The sequence below is a fragment of the Dasypus novemcinctus genome, chromosome 5, assembly GCF_030445035.2.
Source record: "Dasypus novemcinctus isolate mDasNov1 chromosome 5, mDasNov1.1.hap2, whole genome shotgun sequence".
Classification (NCBI taxonomy): Eukaryota; Metazoa; Chordata; class Mammalia; order Cingulata; family Dasypodidae; genus Dasypus; species Dasypus novemcinctus.
In genome coordinates, this window is record NC_080677.1 from 117,169,239 (window position 1) to 117,191,615 (window position 22,377).

Here is a 22,377-nt window from a genome sequence, read left to right on the forward strand (position 1 = left end):
CTACGCAGGGGACACCCCTGAGTGGCAGGTATCAGCACTGGGCCAGCTCCACCCAGGTCAAGGAGGCCCAGGGTTTGAACTGCGGACCTCCCATGTGGTAGACGGACACCCTAAACACTGGACCAAGTCCGCAGCCTCTACCAGTGATTTTTAAAATCACTCTTTACTAGTAGGTAGGCACAGATCTGTAAAGTAACTTAAACAAAAGCACTATTATAGAAGAAACTGAGTCACTGTCTCCAATCTATAACTATGATTCAAGACTTTTTAGGTCTAATGTAAATTTCTTCTCTGACTGCTTAAACATAGTTTGAACAAAGTAAACATCCAGTAAGTGTGTGTTGAAATGAATGAAATTTTCAAAGTAATTTCCTTGAAAATTAAATCATGTAGTTACCATTTTAGGGGGCATCAATTGCAATCAATAATTATTCTAATTATTATTTTCTAGGCACTTTCATTTTTCACACTACTTTCCTTTGGCCATTACTCATACTCCTCAGTTGTTGAATTAAAATTAGACTCAGAATTCTTACACTACAAACATGAGTGTTGATAAAGTGCTGTTATGATGGCAAAGCAAGACTTTGAACACCATAATATCTTTATTCTGATCATCAATAACCTTTGAATTATTCATACACTATCTTCAAGAACTGAGTAAGGGAAGGGCTATTAGAGGAGTTAATATATTGCTGATATGTTATCAGAGGTTTATATTCAGTATTGTTAGTAGAAAGATATAGCACAATTGATCAATTATTTTCAAACGGCTAATTCTAGTCATAATACTATTTATAGAGATCCAAAGGATCTTAGCTTATGGCTAAGAAAATTGAGGCTCAGAAAAATTCAATTCAGAGAAGTTCAACAAATAACCATTAAAGACCTTCCATGTGTCAGGCACTATATTATGTGCAAGGTACAGTAATGAACAATTCCTAATCCAGATCCCTGCTCTAGAGGTACTTACAACCTAGTAGGAAATAAGAAGTATAATTTAAACCTTGTCAAACTTATTTTAAAATGCTTGTTCTTTCATTGACATTATGTAAATTATATAATCTCTTGTCTAAGAATCTCAAATGAGTCACTGTCTTTCATAAATTTCATCTTCAAAATGCCCTAGATCAATGGATCTCGAACAGTGCAGGAAAAAATGGACCGCTTTAAAAGTTCATTCAATCAAAAGATAGTCATGGATCACATATTCTCTGTCCTGGTACAATGAGTTTAGGCCAAATTCCATGAATGATCTTCCAAAGCTTACACTGACACTAGAGGAGATAGAAAACAAAGAAGCAAACAAGTAATATGCATACATAATTACAAAACATAAATTCTTCTGAAGGGACAGAAGGAGGTGCTTTGATAAAGAACCATGCGCTACCTAGTTAGAGGTGGTTGTCATCTAGGTAGACCTCTGAGGAGATGATATTTAAGCCAAGGCCCAACTCTAAGAAATAGTCAACCATGCAAAGAGATTTCTAGTATAGCAACAAAATATACAAATATCTGAAAATAAGGAATATCTTGGGTGTATTTCAAGAACTAAAATAGAGACCATGTGTTAGCAGGATGGTGCTGGAGAGCAGAGGCCAGACTATGCCAAACTTGTTATGGCAAGATAAGGGGTTTGGATTTGGCTCTAAGTGCTACAGAAACCATTAAGTAATTTTAAGATGGAAAATGACATGACCATTTTTCATTGTAAAAGATCACTCTCTGAAATCATAGGTAGATTGAAGGCAGACAGAAATTGAGGAAGCACAGATAAACTATTGCAGTGGTCAAGGATGGGAGGTCATGATACCTTAGATGCTAACAAGGAAATGGAGATAAATAGATAGACTTGAAATATACTTTATATATAAAATTGATAGGGCTTACTAATGAATTAGATTTGGAGAGTAAGTGAGATAATGAGCAATATGCCCCCCTCAGTTTTCTCAATTGAGGAGATGGATCAATAATCACCTCATTTTCTGAGATGCAAAAGATTTGAAAAAATTGTTTTAAAGGGTATGGAAATAGTTTAGTTTTTGACACATTATATTTGAGACAACTGTGATACTTCCAACAAATAAGCCAAGTGGAATTCCACAAAGTCTGGTCTGGGAATGTAAATTTCGGATTGTCATCCCTGGTGTAGAATATAAAGCCAAAAGTTTGGATGAGATCTTCTAGGAAGAGTATGAAGAGAGGAGAGAACATGGCCTAGTACCAAGCTCTGAGGAACACGTAAAGGTCAGGTGGAGTGATCACTGAAAATGAGTAGGAAGGCCTATCCAACAAGGCAAGGGAAAACCAGTAAATAGTGATTTCAGAAGTTGAGAGAGGAGAGCATTTAAAGAAGGATGGAATATTTAATAATTGGAGTATTACTGAGAGATTTAATTAGAAGAACAGAAAAAAGATAATGGATTTGGTATCAGGGAGATAACTGGTAACACTGACAAAAGCAATTTCAGTGAATGTTCAGAGAAGAAACCAGATCAAAACAAGCTGAAATGACTAGACAGTGACAAAATGAAAACAACTTATACAGATGATACCTCACAGATTTTTGGCAGTGAAAACAAAGCAGTTAAAGGCACAGTTGGAAGTCAAGGGAATTTTAGTTTGTTTTTTAAGATGGAAGGTTTTACAGATTGTCAAGAGTCAGTGAGAGACAGGGGGTGGGGTTAGGGAGCTATAGGTAGTTCTGGGATCCTCTAATTGAAAATTCATAAAATCTATCTTAAAAACAAACAAACAAAAAAACTCTCTCTTCTGTTTCCCTAATAACACTCCTCAATTTGCACTTTTACTGAGTTATCCTCTCTCTGATGCCATAGTACTCTGGAATGGTGTCAAGGGGAAACCACAAACCTATCATTTTCCACAGGTTACCTTTACCCTATGTATGCCCCATAAACTTCCTACTGTGCCACAATGGACAAACACCGTGGGAGAAGCCAATTAATGGGGACAACTATTTTTAATCCTTTCTATGACTTCCACCCCCAAACCTATTTACTTTCCATGTTTTCTCCTAATCCCCTTTTATTTTCAGTGACAATGAGATTTATTATCTTTATCACAGTGTCATCTTTCATTAAATGTCTGTAAAATGTTAGTACTGCTCTCTGTCCTCAGACATCTTCTGTTCCTATCCTACACATTCACCTAGTTCCATGGCTTTAATGACTATCTATATATGCTGACAACTCACAAGCCTCTTACCTCCCCACCAAATTTTCTCAAAAGCTCCAAACTCATTCAGCTTTCTTCTGGGCATGCCCAATCAGATACGCCAAGTAGACCTCAAACTTGAGAGCTCTACAACTAAATTTATCACCTCTCCATTCTACCCCTAAGTCAACTCATTTCTTCCAGCATCTAATCAGTTTTCCAGGGGAAAGCCAGATTAATAAACCTTCTTAATGCCTCAAATGCAATCAATTACTACCTCCTATCAATTTAGTTTCCTTCCTACTCTCATCTACAATTTTCTCTATCTCCAGTGTAACTCTTAGTTCAGGCCACCATCATCTCTTACTTAAATTACTGGAATACCTTCTTAAATTGTCTCCATGCTTCCAATATTGCTACTCTTGGAATGGTATTCCTTTCACACTATAGACACATTAATATTTTCAATTTAAAATGGTTTAGTGCTTCCCCCCTTCTCTGCCCCCTCAGCTCCATGATTATAAAACATTCAACCTGTAGAATGGCTTACAAGGACCTGCAGGGTCTAGTCCCGGTTTAGCTCCTGGATCTCAGGCCTTTCTGGCCATATTATTGCTCACTTCTGTGCTTCTGTACATGCTGTTGTTTCTGTTTACAAAGCTCCCACTCACCTCCTAACACCCCCAACCCCCACCCACCTGACTTAAATAATGCCTTTTGGTCTCAGTTCAGTTGTCACCTCTTTCAGGAAGCTTTCTCTGATCCCTTTCCTCTCTCTTCTATGTGTTCTTACACAGAGCTGGTTTGAGGAATGAGACAACTCTGAAGATTTCCAAGGGATAAATATATAAGTAGAGTGGAAACTAGTATTACCAGAAATATAAATAAAATGAAGAATGTATACTTACCAAAAACTACATTTGCCAAACTTTCTCTTAAATAGAATACTAAATAAGATGGCAAAGATTGGGAGGAAGAAGGTAACAGGTCAGCAGGCTAACCTACATTCTAAGGGGATGGGTTCTCCTCATTTTATTTGCTGACTGGGTAGTGCAATTTTTGGTCTAGAGTTAGACTATTCAGTATAATATAGCAAGGTCAAAAATCTCTACCAACTATGCTGCCTTCTCTAATTTTCCCCACATAGTGCTCAGTGTCTCCTCAAAACAAAAGTCGAACAAATATGTCTAAGCATAGCTCTGTTGCCATCATCACCTCCACTTACTCCAACATAGTGCGACTGATCTGCATTACAATTTCCTATTGTTTTTACTACCAGATTGTACGGTCAGTTACTGAGTACTTTGCATGTTCTACCTTATGAGTCATTGATTGATGGATTGATTGATTTAATAGATTAAAACACTGAGCTTTAGAAAGACTAAGTGAAATGTTCAATAGCACACAGCTAGTAAGGTAGCAAGCCAGGTTTTGAAATCAGACAGCTTGATTCCAGTAGTCAAACTAATAATCAGAGCTTATGCTGACCCTTGAATAGCTTAAACTTACTCAAAATTGTAAAATGGAATTAAAATTTACCAAGCGACAACAAAATGCTATTTCTTTCTTATCCTTCAATTCTGCTACCATCCCTCCTTCCTATTATAACTCCCTACTCTTCTGGTTCATTCAGTAAATACCCAATATAGTCCATGAAAGAATAAATTACAGATATACTTTTGAAGTGTAGAATGCATCAGGAGACTTGAAGAGGTTAATGGTGTATTAATAATAAACTGATATGGGATGGAGGGAGATAGAATTTATTTTGAATTTCTGGTAAATACCTATGAATCCAATGAGTAAGGGAAATAAAAAGTAGTATTTGAAAGAGAGTTCTGAAGTACTCACTTCTCTTGGAGATCTTGAGCCCCCTTCTCGAAATGTTGGTTTACATCTGAAATTAATCTGTCATTTCAAAAGAAAAATGTATTATATTAGGTATAAGCACAGAATTAGATTGAGTTGCCTGATAAAACCAACACTGATGGATATTAATAGTACAAAATAAAATTCAAAAGAATAAGGAATCAAGTTTAGCTTTTGTGGCAGGTTGAACCATGTATTCCAGAAAAATACATACTCTTAATCCATTCCTATGTATGGGAATACATTGTAAATGCTACCTATTGATGATGTATGCTATTTTTAGTTAAGAAGAGTCACAACTCAAGGAGGTTGGACCCTTAATTTTATTACTGGAGGCTTTATGAAGAGAAAGGCACCGGGAGGAGAAGCAAACTGAAGGCAACATAACTAGAAAAGAAAGGAAAGGACATCACCATATGCATGGCACCAGAGACCCAAGCATCACCAGCAACCAGCTCAAAAATACCAGGCTTTGGGGACAAAGCCTGGCCTTGCTGATGCCTTGATTTTGGACTCCTCTTAGCCTCAAAACTGTGAGTTAATAAATTCCCTTTGTTTAAGTCAACCCATTGCATGGTACTTGTATTAGCAGCTAGGAAACTAAGGAAGCATTAATCTTAGTCTTCCAAAATCATCATATCAGATAATCTACAGAGAATCCAAGTGATTCTATATCCCAAATTCATGTCCCTTCAGTTTCACTATGAAATTACAATTATCTTTAAACAATAATGCTTTTATACTGCAAGGATGAGAAGCTGAGATTAGAGTCAGAGGAAAATATATTGCCTCTAAAACTATTCAAGGAGCTATGTGCTTTAGATTTTAAAAGTAGGAAAATATAAACGAGAATTTCTAGTATTATAATAGTTATTCATAAAAAGTATTCTTTATAAAAGGATTCACTGCCTTTATTTTAGATGGGGAGGTTACCTGGTTTATATAAGTCTTCTTTTAAGGAAAGGAATATAAGAATTAAGAAGATGAGTAGGTAGGGTTGGCAAAGCAGGGAAAATATTAAGGCAAAACGTTAGTAGTCATTGCCATATTTTACCATTTGGCAACAATGATTATGTGTCAGTGAAATGAAATGAATGCCACATGAGACTAAAATATGTCTACATATGTATACATAGCAATTCAAGAACACAGTTCATGCATGAAGAAACACACATGGAAATGAAGGAGACATTAAATGTGGAAGGAAAAACAAGTTATATGAGGAGTTAAAGCAAACTGGAGCCTTTTCCCTTCGCCCAGATGACAGAGAAATGACTATGTATAACCAGCATCTTCTGGAGGCAAGACACCACCAGGATGTCCCCTCCAGCCACACTCACACATTAATGCTGCACAAGTTGGAGCACTGGCAAAGAAGCACTGAGAGCTGGCTTCTGATTTGGCTTTCTCCCTTGCAGCAACTTCAGGCAGAAGGAAACTCACAAAGGGCAATTTGCTAAGGTTAGCGATATTATTACTTCAACAAAGATTTAAAAGAGATGATGGAATTTTTTTCCTTAAAGGAATCATCTCATGGCAAAGTCTATAAGTGAATAACAATGCTTGAGCAGAGAGACTATAGAAAGAAAATTAGTATATACCAGGCTTTCCCCTCTTCTCATTCTATTAATCATTCTTTAACCTAGGAGTCAATATAGAATATCAACTTATACTTCAGCAAACAACAGAGTGATGAATCTTAAACACTGCCTTTCCATTATTAATCTTGTAATAACGTTGGACTTCCAGTTTTTTAAAAGGGCATTTGTTTTCGAAAAGCTGGAAATGGAGATTGACAAGCATTCTGGGGACCTGGTCCATCAAGTTCAAAAACGTGCAATGTAGCACAAACGACAGCAGGTGGCGTTCTCTCACCTTTTCTAGCTGTTCAATGCAGGCGGCATGGACAACGATTTTACAGACTGCACACTTCCTCCTGAGAGCTGATTTCTACAACGTTCAATTCAAAATACAAGAAATGTTAACAGTATGCAAATAAAACATAATGTAACTATTCATCTTAATAAGCAAATTTAAAACTTACCCCTTAAACATTCAATCATAGGACAAACCTCACCAAAAGTCTTTTGACATGTCAACTAGCTGCATATCCCCATGACTTAGGGCAGCCTAGACTGTCTCTTCAAAGTAGAATAATAATAATAGTTGCTAGATACTGGGTCAAAAAATATGAAACAGGCTCTTTATTCTGTTATCACAAGTTTCATAACCCAGCAAAGTAGGTATCATTATCCTCCATTTCACAGGTAAGAAAATTGAGTCTCAGAGTGTTTCATTATTTTGCCAAACATTACACAGGTAGTTAAGGGGCAGGGCCAATATCCAAACTTAGGTCCGAGTTCAGAGAAAATATTTTTTCCCTTGTGCCAATGACTCTACATTGAGAAGCAAGTTACTCTATCCCAGGCATAAGGCTATACAAAAGCACTCAGGTTTATGCCAAATCTACAGGAAAGCAAGAAGACCAGTCTAGCTTTTTATGACCCCATCCACTTAAAATCAAGGGGCATTTATACTTCCTGATTTGAGAAGATTAGGTCAAAGATGAACAAGAAGGAGCATATGGTTAGCAGTTAAATCTTTCAACAAATACGTCACCATGAAAGGAAAAGCAAGAGCTCTACAACTAAAATTCTGGGGAAATGTCAAGAAAAGTTTGAGGATTCTCTTGGTGGCAAATATTAAAATCTAAGTATTCTCAAGGGACTGGAAACACATTACATTATATATAATAATAAGAACAATAACTGCAGCAGTTGCTGCTAGCATGGATATAGTACTTGCTAGGTGCCAGGTACTTTGTACACACTTTACAAATAGCAACTCATTTAATCCTCACAACTCTAGGAGAGAGGTACTATTATCACTCACATTTTACAGATGAGAAAACTGAGGCCTTCTAAGTGAAACAATCAAGGTTTTATAATTAGTGCAGAGCAGAACCAGGGAGTTTGGTTCCATTGTTCAAGCTCATAAGCATCACACACAAAAATGGCCTGGAAAATACTCAGGCGAACTGCAGTCACTACTAGTTTAAATTCACAATAAAAATACTTCTTAGGGTTTATCTTTTCTCTAATAATGTGAAACAAGATGCAACGAGAGAGATAAAGAGGACCATGGACTTTTTCTGTATGACACTGCAATGATAGATACAGGCCATTACACAATTTGTCCAAACCTATATAATTGTGCAATGCAAAGTGTAAATCATAATGTAAACTATAGCCCATAGTTATATGTATTCATCAATTGTTACAAATGTATCACACTAATGAAAGATGTTGTTAATGGTAAAAAGTGGGGGGTGGGAGGGATGAGGTATATGGGAAACCTCTGTATTTACAATGTAACATTCATGTAATCCAAAATTTCTTTAAAAATAAAAATAAAAAGGTAGAGATTTTAAAAAAAAAGAGTAAAGGGTAGAATCTATTAATAGATTCATTACTACCAGCACCATGCAGAATATAACCTAAGAATGTACAAGACCTCTCTGTAAAAGACAGACTGGAGGGCAGATCTGCATGAATAATTTTTGGATTTAGGCACTGAAGAAAACTTATTATAACAAAACAAACCTCTCAAATAGTCTGTCAAAGCATCCAAGTGTGAAAGGCCCTGAGTCCCTATTCTTATCCTAGTATTGACTGCTGGCAACCTTTCCCCTGCGAAGGAATGGCTTTCACCAGCTGACATATAACTTTTGAGCCAATTTCGGCAGGTGGGTGAGAAGGAATAAGGCACTGCTGCTACCAAAGGAGGCTGGAAGAACAGCCACCAACTCAGAAGGTGCAGTATTAGGAAAGAAACTGCAACTTCCTGCTTCCTTGGTGGCTTCACTCATTCATCGTGGGGTTTTTACGCAGTGTTATCAGTCACCAACACGGTACCTCAAAGCATGGCAGTAAGGCAATAACGAAACTTGTAGAAGATATCTACTACCTGAGGTAGTTACCCTACTTGAGGGTGCTTACTCACTCTTTGCTTCCCTCAGCCTGAGGGAAGTACATGGTCTGGGATATTAAATAAATTTGCTCATCATTTTTGCCACTAACAAAGGATAAGGGAAACCAAAGGGTCTAGCTAGTCTACTGAAAAGAAAAGGTGAAGGAGAAGGAAGAGTAAAGCTATCAATGCAACAATAATAAAATTCATTTGCAAATTTTCATGAGTAGAGAGCCCACAAGCAAATTGTTGCTCTCCTGTTCCTCTGGAAATCCTGGTGCAGATCACTGCTTTAGCACCACCTGCTGAGAATGCATGGGGTATCTGAGTGATGTTGCTTGTCAGAGTTAAAGTAATGCTATGATTAACTGGCATTGACTCCAGTCTATTTCTCATTATCTACAAAACCCCTAATATATTACACTACAGACAAGCAAAGCAAACTAGCAAAGGTGGACAACCACCTGTGGGTTATGATTCAAGAATGTCTGAAAAGCCTACTTCCCTAAAATTAACTCCTGCCTCCGCCTAGCCTAGTGCCTAATAACGTGCTCTGCCTTATGTTCTGCAGACCTCCAGGAATTCTAAAAAGTTACTAAAAAGTTGCTGAAGATAACAGAAAGGCTCAGGAGCCTGCATGCATTCACTGAAAACAGAAAAACTCTTCCATCTTTTGTTTTACATATTGGAATTCCATGTCAAAATCTCATTTGAACAAGGGCTCTGAGCTAGCCAAGTTTGAGAATCACTGGGTTAAGATACCTCATCTCTCAACTTTTTGGATAAGGCAAATAAATATAGTAATATCATTCATCTGAAACTATTTCAAATGCAATGTTCTACAGATGATAGTATTGAAGTAAATACTTTAAATGATAAAACTGATCTTATTTACTCAATATTGGATTGTAAAAAACACTCATTAAATATATCCTTCCTGCCTTTTGAAGCAGACTATATAGATGATAATCTTTTTCCTTTTGTTTCCTGTCTTTCTGCCAGATTATCTCACCTTTCAATGTCGTGTGCCTGTCTGTTTGCCCTCAATTTCCTGAATTACAGCTTCTAAACTGTTTATAATCTGAGAAATCAGATAATCAAGGTATATAATCATATGTAAAATGAAGTCAATAAATTCTTAGTAAAGGCCTAAGGTATTTTTCTACAGTAATAAAATATATGGACTTTAATTCCTCAAGTTAATTAATACTATTAATATTTCAGTGAACAAGAAGTCTTAACTGTTGACTTCTTGGTGCATGATTATGTCTCAATAGTTAAAGTTATTTGAAGTAAATAGATAATCTTCTGGGCAGAAATGCTCAAAACATACCTATTTTTATGCTTGGTTATTTTATAATTTTTATGTTGAATATTTAAGCTATATACAAAAGTAAAAGGTATAAATCTGAAAACCTTAAATACTATATTTGCTTTTTCAATACAACTCTTATTTAAAGCCAATGCTTCCTTCAGTATAAAAGTGCTAATAAATTAAAGCAAGGAAAGGTATTATAAATCATTTGTTTCAGCTGAGGGTGGAGCAAATGGAATGCTTAGTAAAGTAGAGACAAGAGACTTCCTAAGTCTTTCTGAATGTCAGGAATGTGGTGTCCTTTCAGTGGGAATTGCCTCTATGGGCAACATAAACAAGAACATTGTTGCTGTATAATCCAAGGTAAATGGAAACAAGCATTCTTTTATTTATTTAAAAACCTAATTAGGAGAAATGACAAGCATGCTTGGCAAGTTCTGCTTCTCTGGGGAGCCTAGATGCAATCTATAAATTGGTATTCAAAAATGAGGAATGAAATTACCTAGAAGTCCCATTAATGTGATTTCAGGGCCAAAGCTTAACGTCCATTGTCTCTTGTGTGCGCTCCTCTTCTCCTCAGACAGAATAGAAAACATTTCAGACAAGCTGGGAGGTGGCTAGCTGAGGTTGCAATACGCCTTTATTATATTTCCTCAGTATATTATTAAGTAGATCTGTGACAATAGGATTTCATTGGACCAAAGATCAAACATGCCCCCATGTCAGGAGGAGTTTGCAGCTGGGGGTAATCTCAGAGCTCACCTGGCAGGGTCCACACAAGGAGCCCTCTTCATTGTCTTCAGCCTGAGTGCCACTGGCCTATGATATACAATGAGCATTCATTTGTCAAGACCTCACGTGTTCATGCAATGTGTCTTTTAGATATACAAGGGCCCAACGAGGGCTGAATCTCTCCAAGATAGTCCCTCACCATGCACACACTAGATACTTAACAATGCCAGAGATAGCTCAGAATATCTGAAAGAAAAAGGAGCACAACTGGAGGTTGGGTGCGGGATTCATGCAAAAAGGTGCAAACAATAGCCAAGTAATGCTCAAATATATACCAACACATCTAAATCTCTGTATGTCAGTTATCTGAAATCATGACAATCTGAGGTGTCCTATGTAAGCGAATTTTTCATGAAGCTGAAACAAAATCATTGTTTTTCTCCAAAACATATTTATGGAAATATAGGCAACAAATAATTTTAGTCTAAAGCAATGACAAGTACTGTCCAGGATGTAAAGAAGAAAAAACTACAGTCCCTCCTGGATGAAACTTGCAATCCACTTGAGGAAACAAGATGGACCTGAAAGAAATGGTATTAGCAGGACAGGGCCACAGACACTTAAATGCTAAATAGAGTTCAGACATAAAAAAACTATAATTTAGAAGAGGATAAAATCTCTGAGGCTGAGTGAGTAAACAGGACTTCAAAGAGAAAGCAAATTCTTGAACTGGGCCTTAAAATATGTATATATTTGAAAAATAGGGAACATTCCAGCAAGGAGAAGATCCAAAATCTCATTATATAGTAGGAACTGACAAACACTACCGAGACCTGCCTTGGTGTGTCTGAGGGAGTACAGAATTACTGAACTTGCAGATGTCAATTGCTTGAGTTTTGGGGCAGAAGGTTTGGTGGATAAGTGTGTAGGTATGAACATCTGCTCCTGGGGTGAGGGGTCAGTTGAAGTAAGGTGTCTGAAACTCGAGGAGTGGGTATACTCACTGTGTTAGGGAGCCAGAGGAGCTGTTTCATGAAAGGCTACAAGAGAAATGGCAAGAGCACAAAATTCTACCAAGGGGTCCCCAGGGTTTAAAAAAAAATATGGGGTTACAAGAGAACAGAGATTTCTCTGTGTTTACTTACTGCTATACTCTGAACACCAAGAACACTGCCTGACACAAAATGGTGCTCAATAACTAGTTTGAAGGAAAGGGAGAAATGGAAGACAGAAAGGAGAAAGAGCTTTGCAGAATAGGGCATTCTCCCTTCTTAAGCCCTAAACCCAGCCCTGGTCTCACACCTGGAGAACTGGAGTCTTTGGAAATATTAGGCATCAGGACCCCTACTCAGAAACTGGCAGTCTTATAATTGGCAATTCCAAAAGAAGTTGTATTAAGGCTTCCTGAAGCAGGTTTATACATAGAAGATCTCAAGAAACAAGAGAGAATTTAGGCTAGAGGCTTCATGGTGATTGTCGCTGAAAAACGGTTTTTGTGAACACAAACAAGATGTCCTCTGGGGATTTCCAAGAATACATGACCAGAACACTATTTTGCAGAAGGTCAGAAAGAGGTCTTCTCTAAATGGGTAGAATTAAGAGCAGGAAGTCTGAGTTACCATTGCTCCTAGTGATGTCACCTGTATCAGGAGGCTTATTAAACCTTGAAATATTGACTTGAGTAGAAGTTGTGGTGAAAAAAAAAAAAAAAACAATCAGGGCAGCAAATAGGCTAGCCTTGAAAAAACAGAAGTCCCTGGATGGGTTATGCAAATTAGGCTGGAAAGGTGTACTGGGATAAGGTTGTAAAAGGTCTTAAATGTAGGCTGAGAAATACAAGCATTATCTTATTAGGCAATGGGACACCAACAAAGTTTTTTTGACTAATGTGGTCAAGAAATATTTAATCCTGGGCAATATGCAGCACTAACTGAAAGCAGAGGAAAGAAGATAAGGGGAAGTGAGATGAATAACTTATTGAGTCAACCAATACATATTGAGCCTTTTCTAGGTGCCAGGCACTGTTCTAGGCCCTGGGGATATGGCAATGAAGAAAACATGAAAAAAAATCTTGCTCTAGTAGAGCTTACATTCTGCTGGGGAAGACAAACAATAAACAAGATAATTAAAGTATAAAATAAGTTGATAGAAATGAGCACTAGGAAGAAAATTAAAGAGAAAAAGGGGGATAGAAAGGGAGGAAAGGTTGAGTGTAGGTGAGCAGAGAAGGTAAATTGTGAGGAATACCCCAAGCAAGTGAAATAGATGTCTGGAAGAAAGCATTCTAAGCAGAGACAGCAAGTACAAAACCCAGAGACAGGGACTGATCTGGAGTGTTTGCAGAAGGGCATGAGGGACAGTGCTGCTAGGATGGGGCGAACGAGGTGGAAAGGAGGTCAGACAAGTGGCAGCAGGCCAGATCACATGGGGTCTTGCTAAGACATTGGCTTTTTTTGTAAAAGAAAATAAGTAATGAGACCATAGTGAAAATTCACAAATTATGTGCTTAGGGCCTAAACTGGAGTGACAAGAACATAATAGAAAAGTAAAGATGTTCAAGAGTGATTAACTAGGAGAGTAGACCCCTCTTTTCCAGTGACATATAGGTTTCCACCAAAGTTAACACAAATTTCTCATACGTTGGCCTCATGTCAGAGTAGAATAACTGATAGTGAAGGATGGCTTCAATCTTACCCCTTGGTTGCCTCTGTTGCTTGTGTATACCCAACTGATTGCACATACGCCAATCTCGAACCCTTTGGATTGTCTCTAAAGTACTGCAATAAAATTCTTTTAATATGCTCTCCAAACATTGGATTTTGGTCTGTTCTAAGGAACACATTATCTGAAGCAATGTACATATGAACTGTTTGTTTCTAGAGAAACCCTCTGCTGAGTAACCTCAGATGGTATGTAAATCTAGAGGGTAAGCAGGACCCTACCTGAGCTAATTCTCAGTAAGGGTCTGCTCCACAGCTTCCCTAGAGAAAATAGAGGAGAAAGGAGGAAAAAAAATGCTTTCTCTTCATTGTTAAGACATGATTACAAACTTTTCTATTTCTCGAATTGTGAGTGTATATTATATTTTTCATTTGAAGAGAAAGAACAGGAAGCCAAAAGAAGGGGAAGGACTTTATGAGCTGAATATGAGAACTACAAAGACACATGCTTGTATGTGAATTACATGCCAATGAGGGCTCACCTGAGAAACAAATAAACTTGAAATGCCTTTAAAATTATCAAGTAAGAATCAACCTGCTAGGAATAGTATTCATTCAAAACTGAAGTTTATGACTAGCTATAAAGAATGATAACCCCATCATGCTTTGAGCATTATTAGATTAGGATTGCAAAAAGCTCTGATGAGAACAGTAAGAATTTGTTGTTTGTTTGTTTTTGGGGGGGGGGGGGGAAGGTACATGTCTGTATCTCAATAGTTTACTTCTGTATTAAAATTTGTACCAAATCCCTCTCTTTAAGAGTGGTTCAAAAGTGACATGTTTTGTTCTGCTTGTTTGTTTGACTTTAATGAGAAGGAAATGATAGGTGCGAGACTTCTCTTGTGGACCTGGACAAAACGTTCCCATGTAATGAGAAGTCTACATCTTGGACCCCAATTTGGGTACCTACTGCATGCCACTACCATTTTTTGAAAATCTCTCTAAAATGCAGGCATAGTTATTGAGATGTTACGTGTGTGTGTAGCTGTTATTATAAAAAGTATGATGAATGGTCTGATCAATTTGTTTGGATTGGCAACAAGTTTAATGAATGTTAATGTCCGGATGCTCTGAGAGACAGCTGAGCTATATAGTGCTTGGCATGCCCCTTCCTAGAATGGTGCTAGATGGCTTCTTCTGACTCCTCCTTAATGGTCATGATGCATAGAAAGGAGTTTTAGCCTAATGAACTCAAAGAAATCTTGAAAAACCCATAATTCTATTTTCTACTATATTACTATCCCAGTACCTTATTGCTCATCTCCTATTTCTGTTTTCAAGTCTGCCTGTTTTTCTCTTTTTTTTTTTTTTCTTTTTTGTTTCTATCTTTCTCAGCTTTGGGGCCAGCAGGTCCTAACTTACACAACCATAGCCAGTCAATAAACCCAATCCTTTAATTTGTGTCATGTACAACTTTCCTGTTTGAGTTTTCCAACTGCTTCTGTGACTGGCTGCTCCCTCTTAGATTGTTACACTCTCTTCAAAGTTTTAATCTATACCAGCAGATCCATTTTGCCATGCATCTTAGAACAGGTTAAGTGAAGTGTTAATATCTATGCAGAAATGTAAACAAACATGGTTACAAATACATAGAGACTAATAAATAGAAATCCACACAATTAGAACCTCTACACACAGACACACATATTTGCACACATAACATGCTGGTCGATATGAGTTAGGATGGGCTGGAGTGATCAGCAGTCGAGGAAACACCATACTACAAAAGTCATAATAAAAAGAAGTTAACAGGAAATGGTACTTTAGTGCTGTATCAATACCTGTTTCTAATTTTGAGGTAGTATATCAAGGGCATAGCAGAAATTTGAGGCTAACTAAACTAGAAAACACTGAAGTCTGCTCTTCATCTTTGTTGGTGTGATGGCATCATATACGCACTCCTACTTCCATCAAACAACCTCACATGCTCTCACTATCATGGACTTGGTGGAAGTTGATGTCATTGACATTTTTAGTTCATAGCTTACTATTCTCAACAATAATTTAGAAACGTTTCATTGCATATGGAACATTTATATCTACTTAAGCCATATGAAGCTGTGGTAAACTAACTATCCTTTCATTTCCATTTCCCACATTCCAGGCTAGCCCAGGAGGCACAAATGTTTCAGTCGTTGTTTGCACTCACATACTACCTCTCATATCATCTTTTAACGAGGCATCATTCCCACAGACAGAGTGCATATCAGGAGTCCAGCAGTATGATATATACATTATATACACTATATGCACTGCTCACTGTAGTCATGCATGTAGCCAAGAAGATGTCATCTACCTGCTTTACAGCTATGGGAACTGATACTGCAAAATCAGACAACTTGTCCAAGATAGATGAGCTAGGAGTGGAACCTAGGTGTTGTTCACTTTAAGCCCATCTCTTTCTATTACAATTCCCTGTCTCCCTCTTATTTTCTTTGGTCATTGTAGCAGTTGGATATTATTGATGAGTTCCAAAAAGAAATATTGGATTCTGTTTGTAAACTGATCTTTTCCTCTGGGCATATTAGATTATATTGGATTCATAGGTTTACTTGATTAAATAATTATATAAACCTCTTGTACCAGTAGGGCATTGAGTCTCCACCCTTTGGTGGGTGGGGACTCATAGATAAAAGGCATGGCAAAGAATAGAATTAAGTATTCTTAATGTTGGAGTTTTGATGTTGGAGTTTGATGCTGAAGCCTTAAACTGGAGCCCCAGGAAGTAAACTCACAGAGGAAACAGAAGCAAGCCCCAGGAAGAGAGGAACCCAGGAAGCCTGAACCCTTGCAGATGTCGGCAGCCATCTTGCTCCAACATATGAAAATAGACTTTGGTGAGGGAAGTAACTTACACTTATGGCCTGGTATCTGTAAGCTCCTACCCCAGATAAATACCCTTTATAAAAACCAACCAATTTTGCATCAGCACCCCTTTGTCTGACTAATACAGTTATGATGGATTAGGGAAATAAGACTAATATAGATAAGAAATATGATATTTGACACAATTGCTTTAAATGGTTTATTCTCATTAGAGTCCTGTTAAGATGGACTAATTATGAACATATCATAGGAATCTGTGCCAAGAATGGTAAACAACAGTTCTCTGTCTTCCAGGAGAATGGGGTAAAATGGGCTGTAGTTAGCATGACACAGACAAAACAGGGTTTAAATCCCCAAAATTGTCTGCTAGTAATGTGTTGAATCTCCCTCTGAAGAGCCTTGGGGAAAAAAAAAACAAAAACAGAGAAACAGAGTAGGAATTCAAATGTCCTGGATTACAAGTATAATGATCTTTAAGTGGCAGAGTTGATCTTGTGACAGGTGTCTGTGTGTAAATGTCTGTCTGTCTGTCTCTGTTGTTTAACAGTCACATCATTGAAAAAACTTATTCACCCAATAGATGTGAGCAGTGCCTACTCAGGGCAGGTTCTGCCTGGTGCTGGCATACCGGAGTATAAAGGATAGGCAAAGACCCTTAGCTAGGTGGAACTTATATTCTAGTGGTGGTCACAGACTAAAAAGAGTGATTGACTATTTCTTAAATGACAATAGAAAGTGATACGTGCCAGTAAAGGTGGAAAGAGTGGGAAAGGAATAGAGTCAGGGGACAGCCTGACTGTCAGTTGGTCCAGTTGTTTCACCTCACGAGCTCAGTTCTCTCAATTTTTCAGTGAGAGATTGCAGGCAATTATGAGGCTTTCCATAACTAATACTTGGGTTGCCTTTTTATGCTCAATTTCTGACAATCCATTGGAACTACTTTCATTCAGGAAGGAAGGATTATTGTGGCTAATGTTTATTGAGCACTCGTTATTTGCCATACTGCTAACAGCTTTATATGCATTGTGTCAATTTTTGCAACCACCGTAAGAAGCAGGTATTATCCACATTTTACAAATGTGAAACTGAGGCTTACAGAGGTTTAATGACTTATGCCACATAACTGGAAAATCTCGGATCTCTAGGTTCAAACCCAGATTATTTGACTCCAAAGCCCTTATGCCACATCATTACCCAGAATCTCCTCAAAAGGAAAACCTCAAAGCTTCTAAGTCATCACCTTCCAGAATCTTTGTCTGGGCTATGAGGAAGTAAGGAACAACTAAAAGCTCCAAAGAAACAGAGACAATGTTAACTTTTGGGATTAGAAATCTGAAGTAACTAATACTAATGCAAATAATGCCTCAGCTTGGGTTCCTGTGAGCAATAGGAATGCTGGGTAAAATATACTGTTCCAGGTCCCTAGCACTGGGGAATACTGGAAAAAGGAAAAACATTTCTATAAACCCAGACATTGCTTTGGTAATCTGGAAACCTACATGGTAAATCAAATGCAAATTATTTTTATTATTAATAGGTTTATACCAATATTAAATAGCAAAAGAACTGTTTCATGCAAACACACACCCACATACAAAACACACAAATGCAGCCTCCATCTAAAAATTGTTATTGCAGAAGAGATGACAATTATTCTTAGAAGCTCAAACTCTAAGGATAAAATAAGACACATGTACACACAGACACACACATTTGACATAATGAAAGTTTAGTATAAAGGCAATGGAACTAGATTAAGATACAGAAGAGTCATTAGCCTCTGGGTGGTGATAAGACTTTCTGAACCTTCGGTCTTCACCTCTAAGTAAACGTAAAGCCACTTCCTATTGCCAGCCGAAAGGCTGCTGTTATTGATCAGGAAAAACTAAGAGAAATTTTCAAAGCATTGTGTGACAATTTCTCAAATCATTTTCTGTGAAATACTGAGATCCCACAAGATGTCAGCAAGAATTCCGTGGGAAAAATAATGGGTTGCACAATTTCCCCTCCTCAGAAAAAAATAGGAAATCCTGTATACCTTAAACTGTCCTCAGAGTTTCATAATGCATATTTGCATTTTAAAGGCATTCAATGTTTTCAAAACTTATTTGATCACAAGCCCCTTCAGTGCATAATATCCAATATTGTTTTCATACGATGGTAGTGTTCTCTAGAACACTTTCTTATCGATTGGACTGTGCAAATAGATAATGGTCCTAGGGGTCACCTAGAAGTGGCAAAATCCTAAAGATCCCTGGGTTCCATATCCTATCATGATCTCTGTTATATGATGTGGTCAGGACCAGTATTATACTCTCCTCAAATATATGGACAACAATCTGTACCAAATAATATATAAATATATATAATAATAGCAACAATAATCATAGTCAATAATAATAATGGCTACTTTCTACTCAGAGCCTGCCATGTGACCAGACACACTTCGAAGTGTGCACATGGATAACCTCATCAAATGCGTCAACCATCTGGCCAGATACAACACTTTCACCCCACTTCCTTCCTCCACTCATGTCCTTATAGCCTAGGAAGTCAGTGGCAGAGTCTTTCTGTGCAAACTGCTTTTTTAAGCTATTTTTTGTTGATGCCTATGATTTCCCTGAGTCATCTTGATTATTAGATCCTCAATATCCTAATGGTGGGAGAGGCCTCTGGCAGAGAGAGGCCTTGGCAGCTCCCTGGAGAAGGGATCTTTGGGCTGGCAGCCAAACAACTGAGAAAGCTGGCTCTGCCTCCTGGGCTTTACTGCCACACAAATGGCTCCCCCTGACAGCCCATACCCAGCTCAGCCAAACTGCCATCTGGAGGTGTGGATCATCAATCTGCCACACTGAACAACTGGCATTTGAGGCTGACAGAACAGGAACAACATGCAGGTGGGTCTGGGTGTATTCTGAGGCTTGAGTGTGACGTTGGTGCTCCTTGGTATGCCCCAGCCAGACCTGAATACACAGACAGGCAGAAAGGCCCCAGCAACACACACTGGGAATTGATTTTCTCATCTTGTCGCCCACAACCCACAGGTCCAACAAACCAGTATTTCCACATGTCACTGTCTGATGCGTGGATCCTTGGACAGATGAAATCATGTATAACCAGAATCAGAATCATTTTTTTTTTTTTTGGAAACTACAGAAAGCTGGGAGTTTCCTTCAAATAGGACAGAGGACTGCTGCCCTCACACTCTCCCTACAAGTTTCTTTCAAGGACATGGGCAGCAGCATCCTTGAGAGCAGATGTTGTGATACCCACACCAGACAACAGAGAGTCTTCAGATCCAGGAACAGGAAGACACGGCCTGTGAGATGTTTCCCATATGGAGTATTCCCATTTGTCCCACTCATTTGGTCCCACCCATAACCTAGTGTGAATACAGATGTTACACACAGCAGCTATACGATTAGGTCAAAGTCTTAGCATTGGGGTTAGACAGAATAATCCCAAATATAAGGTCTTGTGAAAACACAAGTCAGACCAAATTATTAAATAGCTCATTAAACTTTATTACATAGAAAAATTTCAAGGACAGGAAAGAGAGAGGGTATTAACATTTGTTAACTTATTTAATCCTTCTACCAATTCTGAGGGATAGATAGGTACCTGAGGAATCAGAAATTCACAGAAGCAGGGCAAAGCAAGGACTTGATGGACATCTCTTTGTCTTCAGATCTGTGTGACTCTTTGCTCCTTATCCCCACCCCTACCCCCACATCATATGGTCTCCCTAAAGCAATTCATTCATTTATTCAATAAAACTGTATTTGTCAAATGAATGAACTAATGACTGCAAGCAATATTGAAAAGTAGCCCAGAATTAAGGTCAGATGATTCAGGTGGGTTAGCCATTTTTGCAAAATCTTACCCACAATGAAAAGATTAAAGCAAAAGACATGAACAAAACAATAACAAACGCCAAACAGAACCCATTAGCCTATCCACAAAAAGAAGGTGATGGTACATAAGCACATTTAAAAATAGAGAGACTATATCTGGTAATAGCATTTTGAAGTCTGACAGATCCTTTTTTTCTCTTATACAACCTACGCTCTCTCACTCACCTAACCATCTACCTACTCTCTTTCCTGCAATTCTCAGCTTCTGACACCTACCTGCCTGTCTGTGTACTTATCCAGCAAGCCATGTACCTCTCAACCTAAATATTCAAGACCATTTTAAATGGACAGTTGTGTGTGCATCTGTGAGCCCATGTAATAGTGGAGAGAGGAAGATGGCTAGGCAAGTCACATTACAGATTGGTGACTATATGCCAGGTGCAGGGACCAGGCCCCCTCATTTGGTCCTGACACCCACTTTTTGAAGTACATCTTCAACCCTGACTGCACATGGAACCATCTGTAGAGTTTTGTTCAATATATTTATGCCTTGTCCCACCCAGCAATATGTCTGATTTTATAGATCCAGGTTGGGAACCAACTACACTAAAAAATAAAATTAAAGAATGAAGCTATGTAAGTGACTATAATGCTCATCCAGAAATAAGAATCACCGAAGGAAGTGGTTGATGTTAACAACAACACTTTAAGTTAGGAAACAGAAACAGAAAGAGGTGAAACACTATGTCTAAAGTTAAATCAATAAGTAAATAGAGCATCAGGTCATTCAAAACCAGGTAGTCTGACAAAAAATCCACTCCCTTCCTACTTCCCCATATTTCCTATCTGAGTCTATATATCTTAGCAGATGTGACTTGGGTTGTACATCTACATAGCAATATAGGCAAGTTTCTTTTAAATGTAAAAACAGGGTACTCTATGGAATATAGTTGGAAGTATAATTTCTTTGGGTATAAATATTTGGATGAACATCTTGGTAAACTTTGTCAACAAAGCATGAGAATGGTTTCTATGAGTGTATACCCACTGAGGTATAAGGTTATCTTATATATGTGGTTGTCATTTTCAAAACTGCCTGAAGTTTCCTTGTTCCATACACTTAGCCCATAAATACAGAATAAATGAATGAAGAAAGGTACATCAAAATAAATATCACCAAACAAGGGTGGTCCTAGTTGGAATTTTATTTCAGTTTCTTCCTCTAATTAGGTTGGGAAGCAGGGATTCTTCTGCTCCAATTTCTTTACTCCTGCAGTCCCTTTTTCCACTCTAGACCAGAAAAATAAATAGTCACTAACCTGGGAACTATCACTGATTTGGAAACAACTTTAGCCCCATTAAATATCTACTCACAGGCATCTACAGTATTAGGTGCTACCACCAGAGAGACATAGAAGCAAGAAGGATTTTAAAGGTCGGTGGTTTTAGCCCCCAGGCTTTGGAGCAAACTCTTCCCCAACACTCCTGGTGTTTGGTTATCGTGCTGCCTTGCTTGCTTTCAAAGTCATCCAATATTGGCCTCCAAATGTCAATATATATGGAGGTTGTTAATTTTAGGAGGTTGTGGACTTTAGGACAGAGTTTTAAGTAGACTTTGCCTACACCAGTTTCCCTGATGCAGTCATGGTTTACCCCTACTGATAAAGCTCACAGTTAATGACAGCCAATTTTACCTTCCAAATAATCTTGATTTAGACAATATATTATATGGTCATCCCTCATAAGCACACAGGCATTTATAACATGCACTTCAATTTTCAGTTCCAAAAATCCCACCTATCCTAATTTCCATTCTTACCTAACATATGCCCTTTGGTGTGTTTATGCTTGTCTCAACAATTGCCTCCTCCCTTATACAAAGCTTGTTTCTGCCTGAGTTTGCTCATGTTCCTCTTAC

General features: G+C 38.0%; 1 protein-coding gene across 5 annotated transcripts in view; it reads right to left on the bottom strand.

Annotated features, from left to right (window-relative positions):
- DGKI (diacylglycerol kinase iota) overlaps positions 1-22,377 on the bottom strand; it is a 501,434-nt gene that overhangs the window by 279,288 nt on the left and 199,769 nt on the right. For all 5 annotated transcript variants that reach the window (XR_009185891.2, XM_071215292.1, XM_058297427.2 and 2 more), the window contains 2 exons: positions 6,919-6,993; positions 5,026-5,082 (listed from right to left, as the gene is read on the bottom strand). Coding sequence is in view for 4 of the 5 variants with exons in the window: in XM_071215292.1 (XP_071071393.1) it covers positions 5,026-5,082; positions 6,919-6,993 (132 nt within the window). In the remaining variant the exon portion in view is untranslated. The remainder of the gene's footprint in view (positions 1-5,025; positions 5,083-6,918; positions 6,994-22,377) is intronic.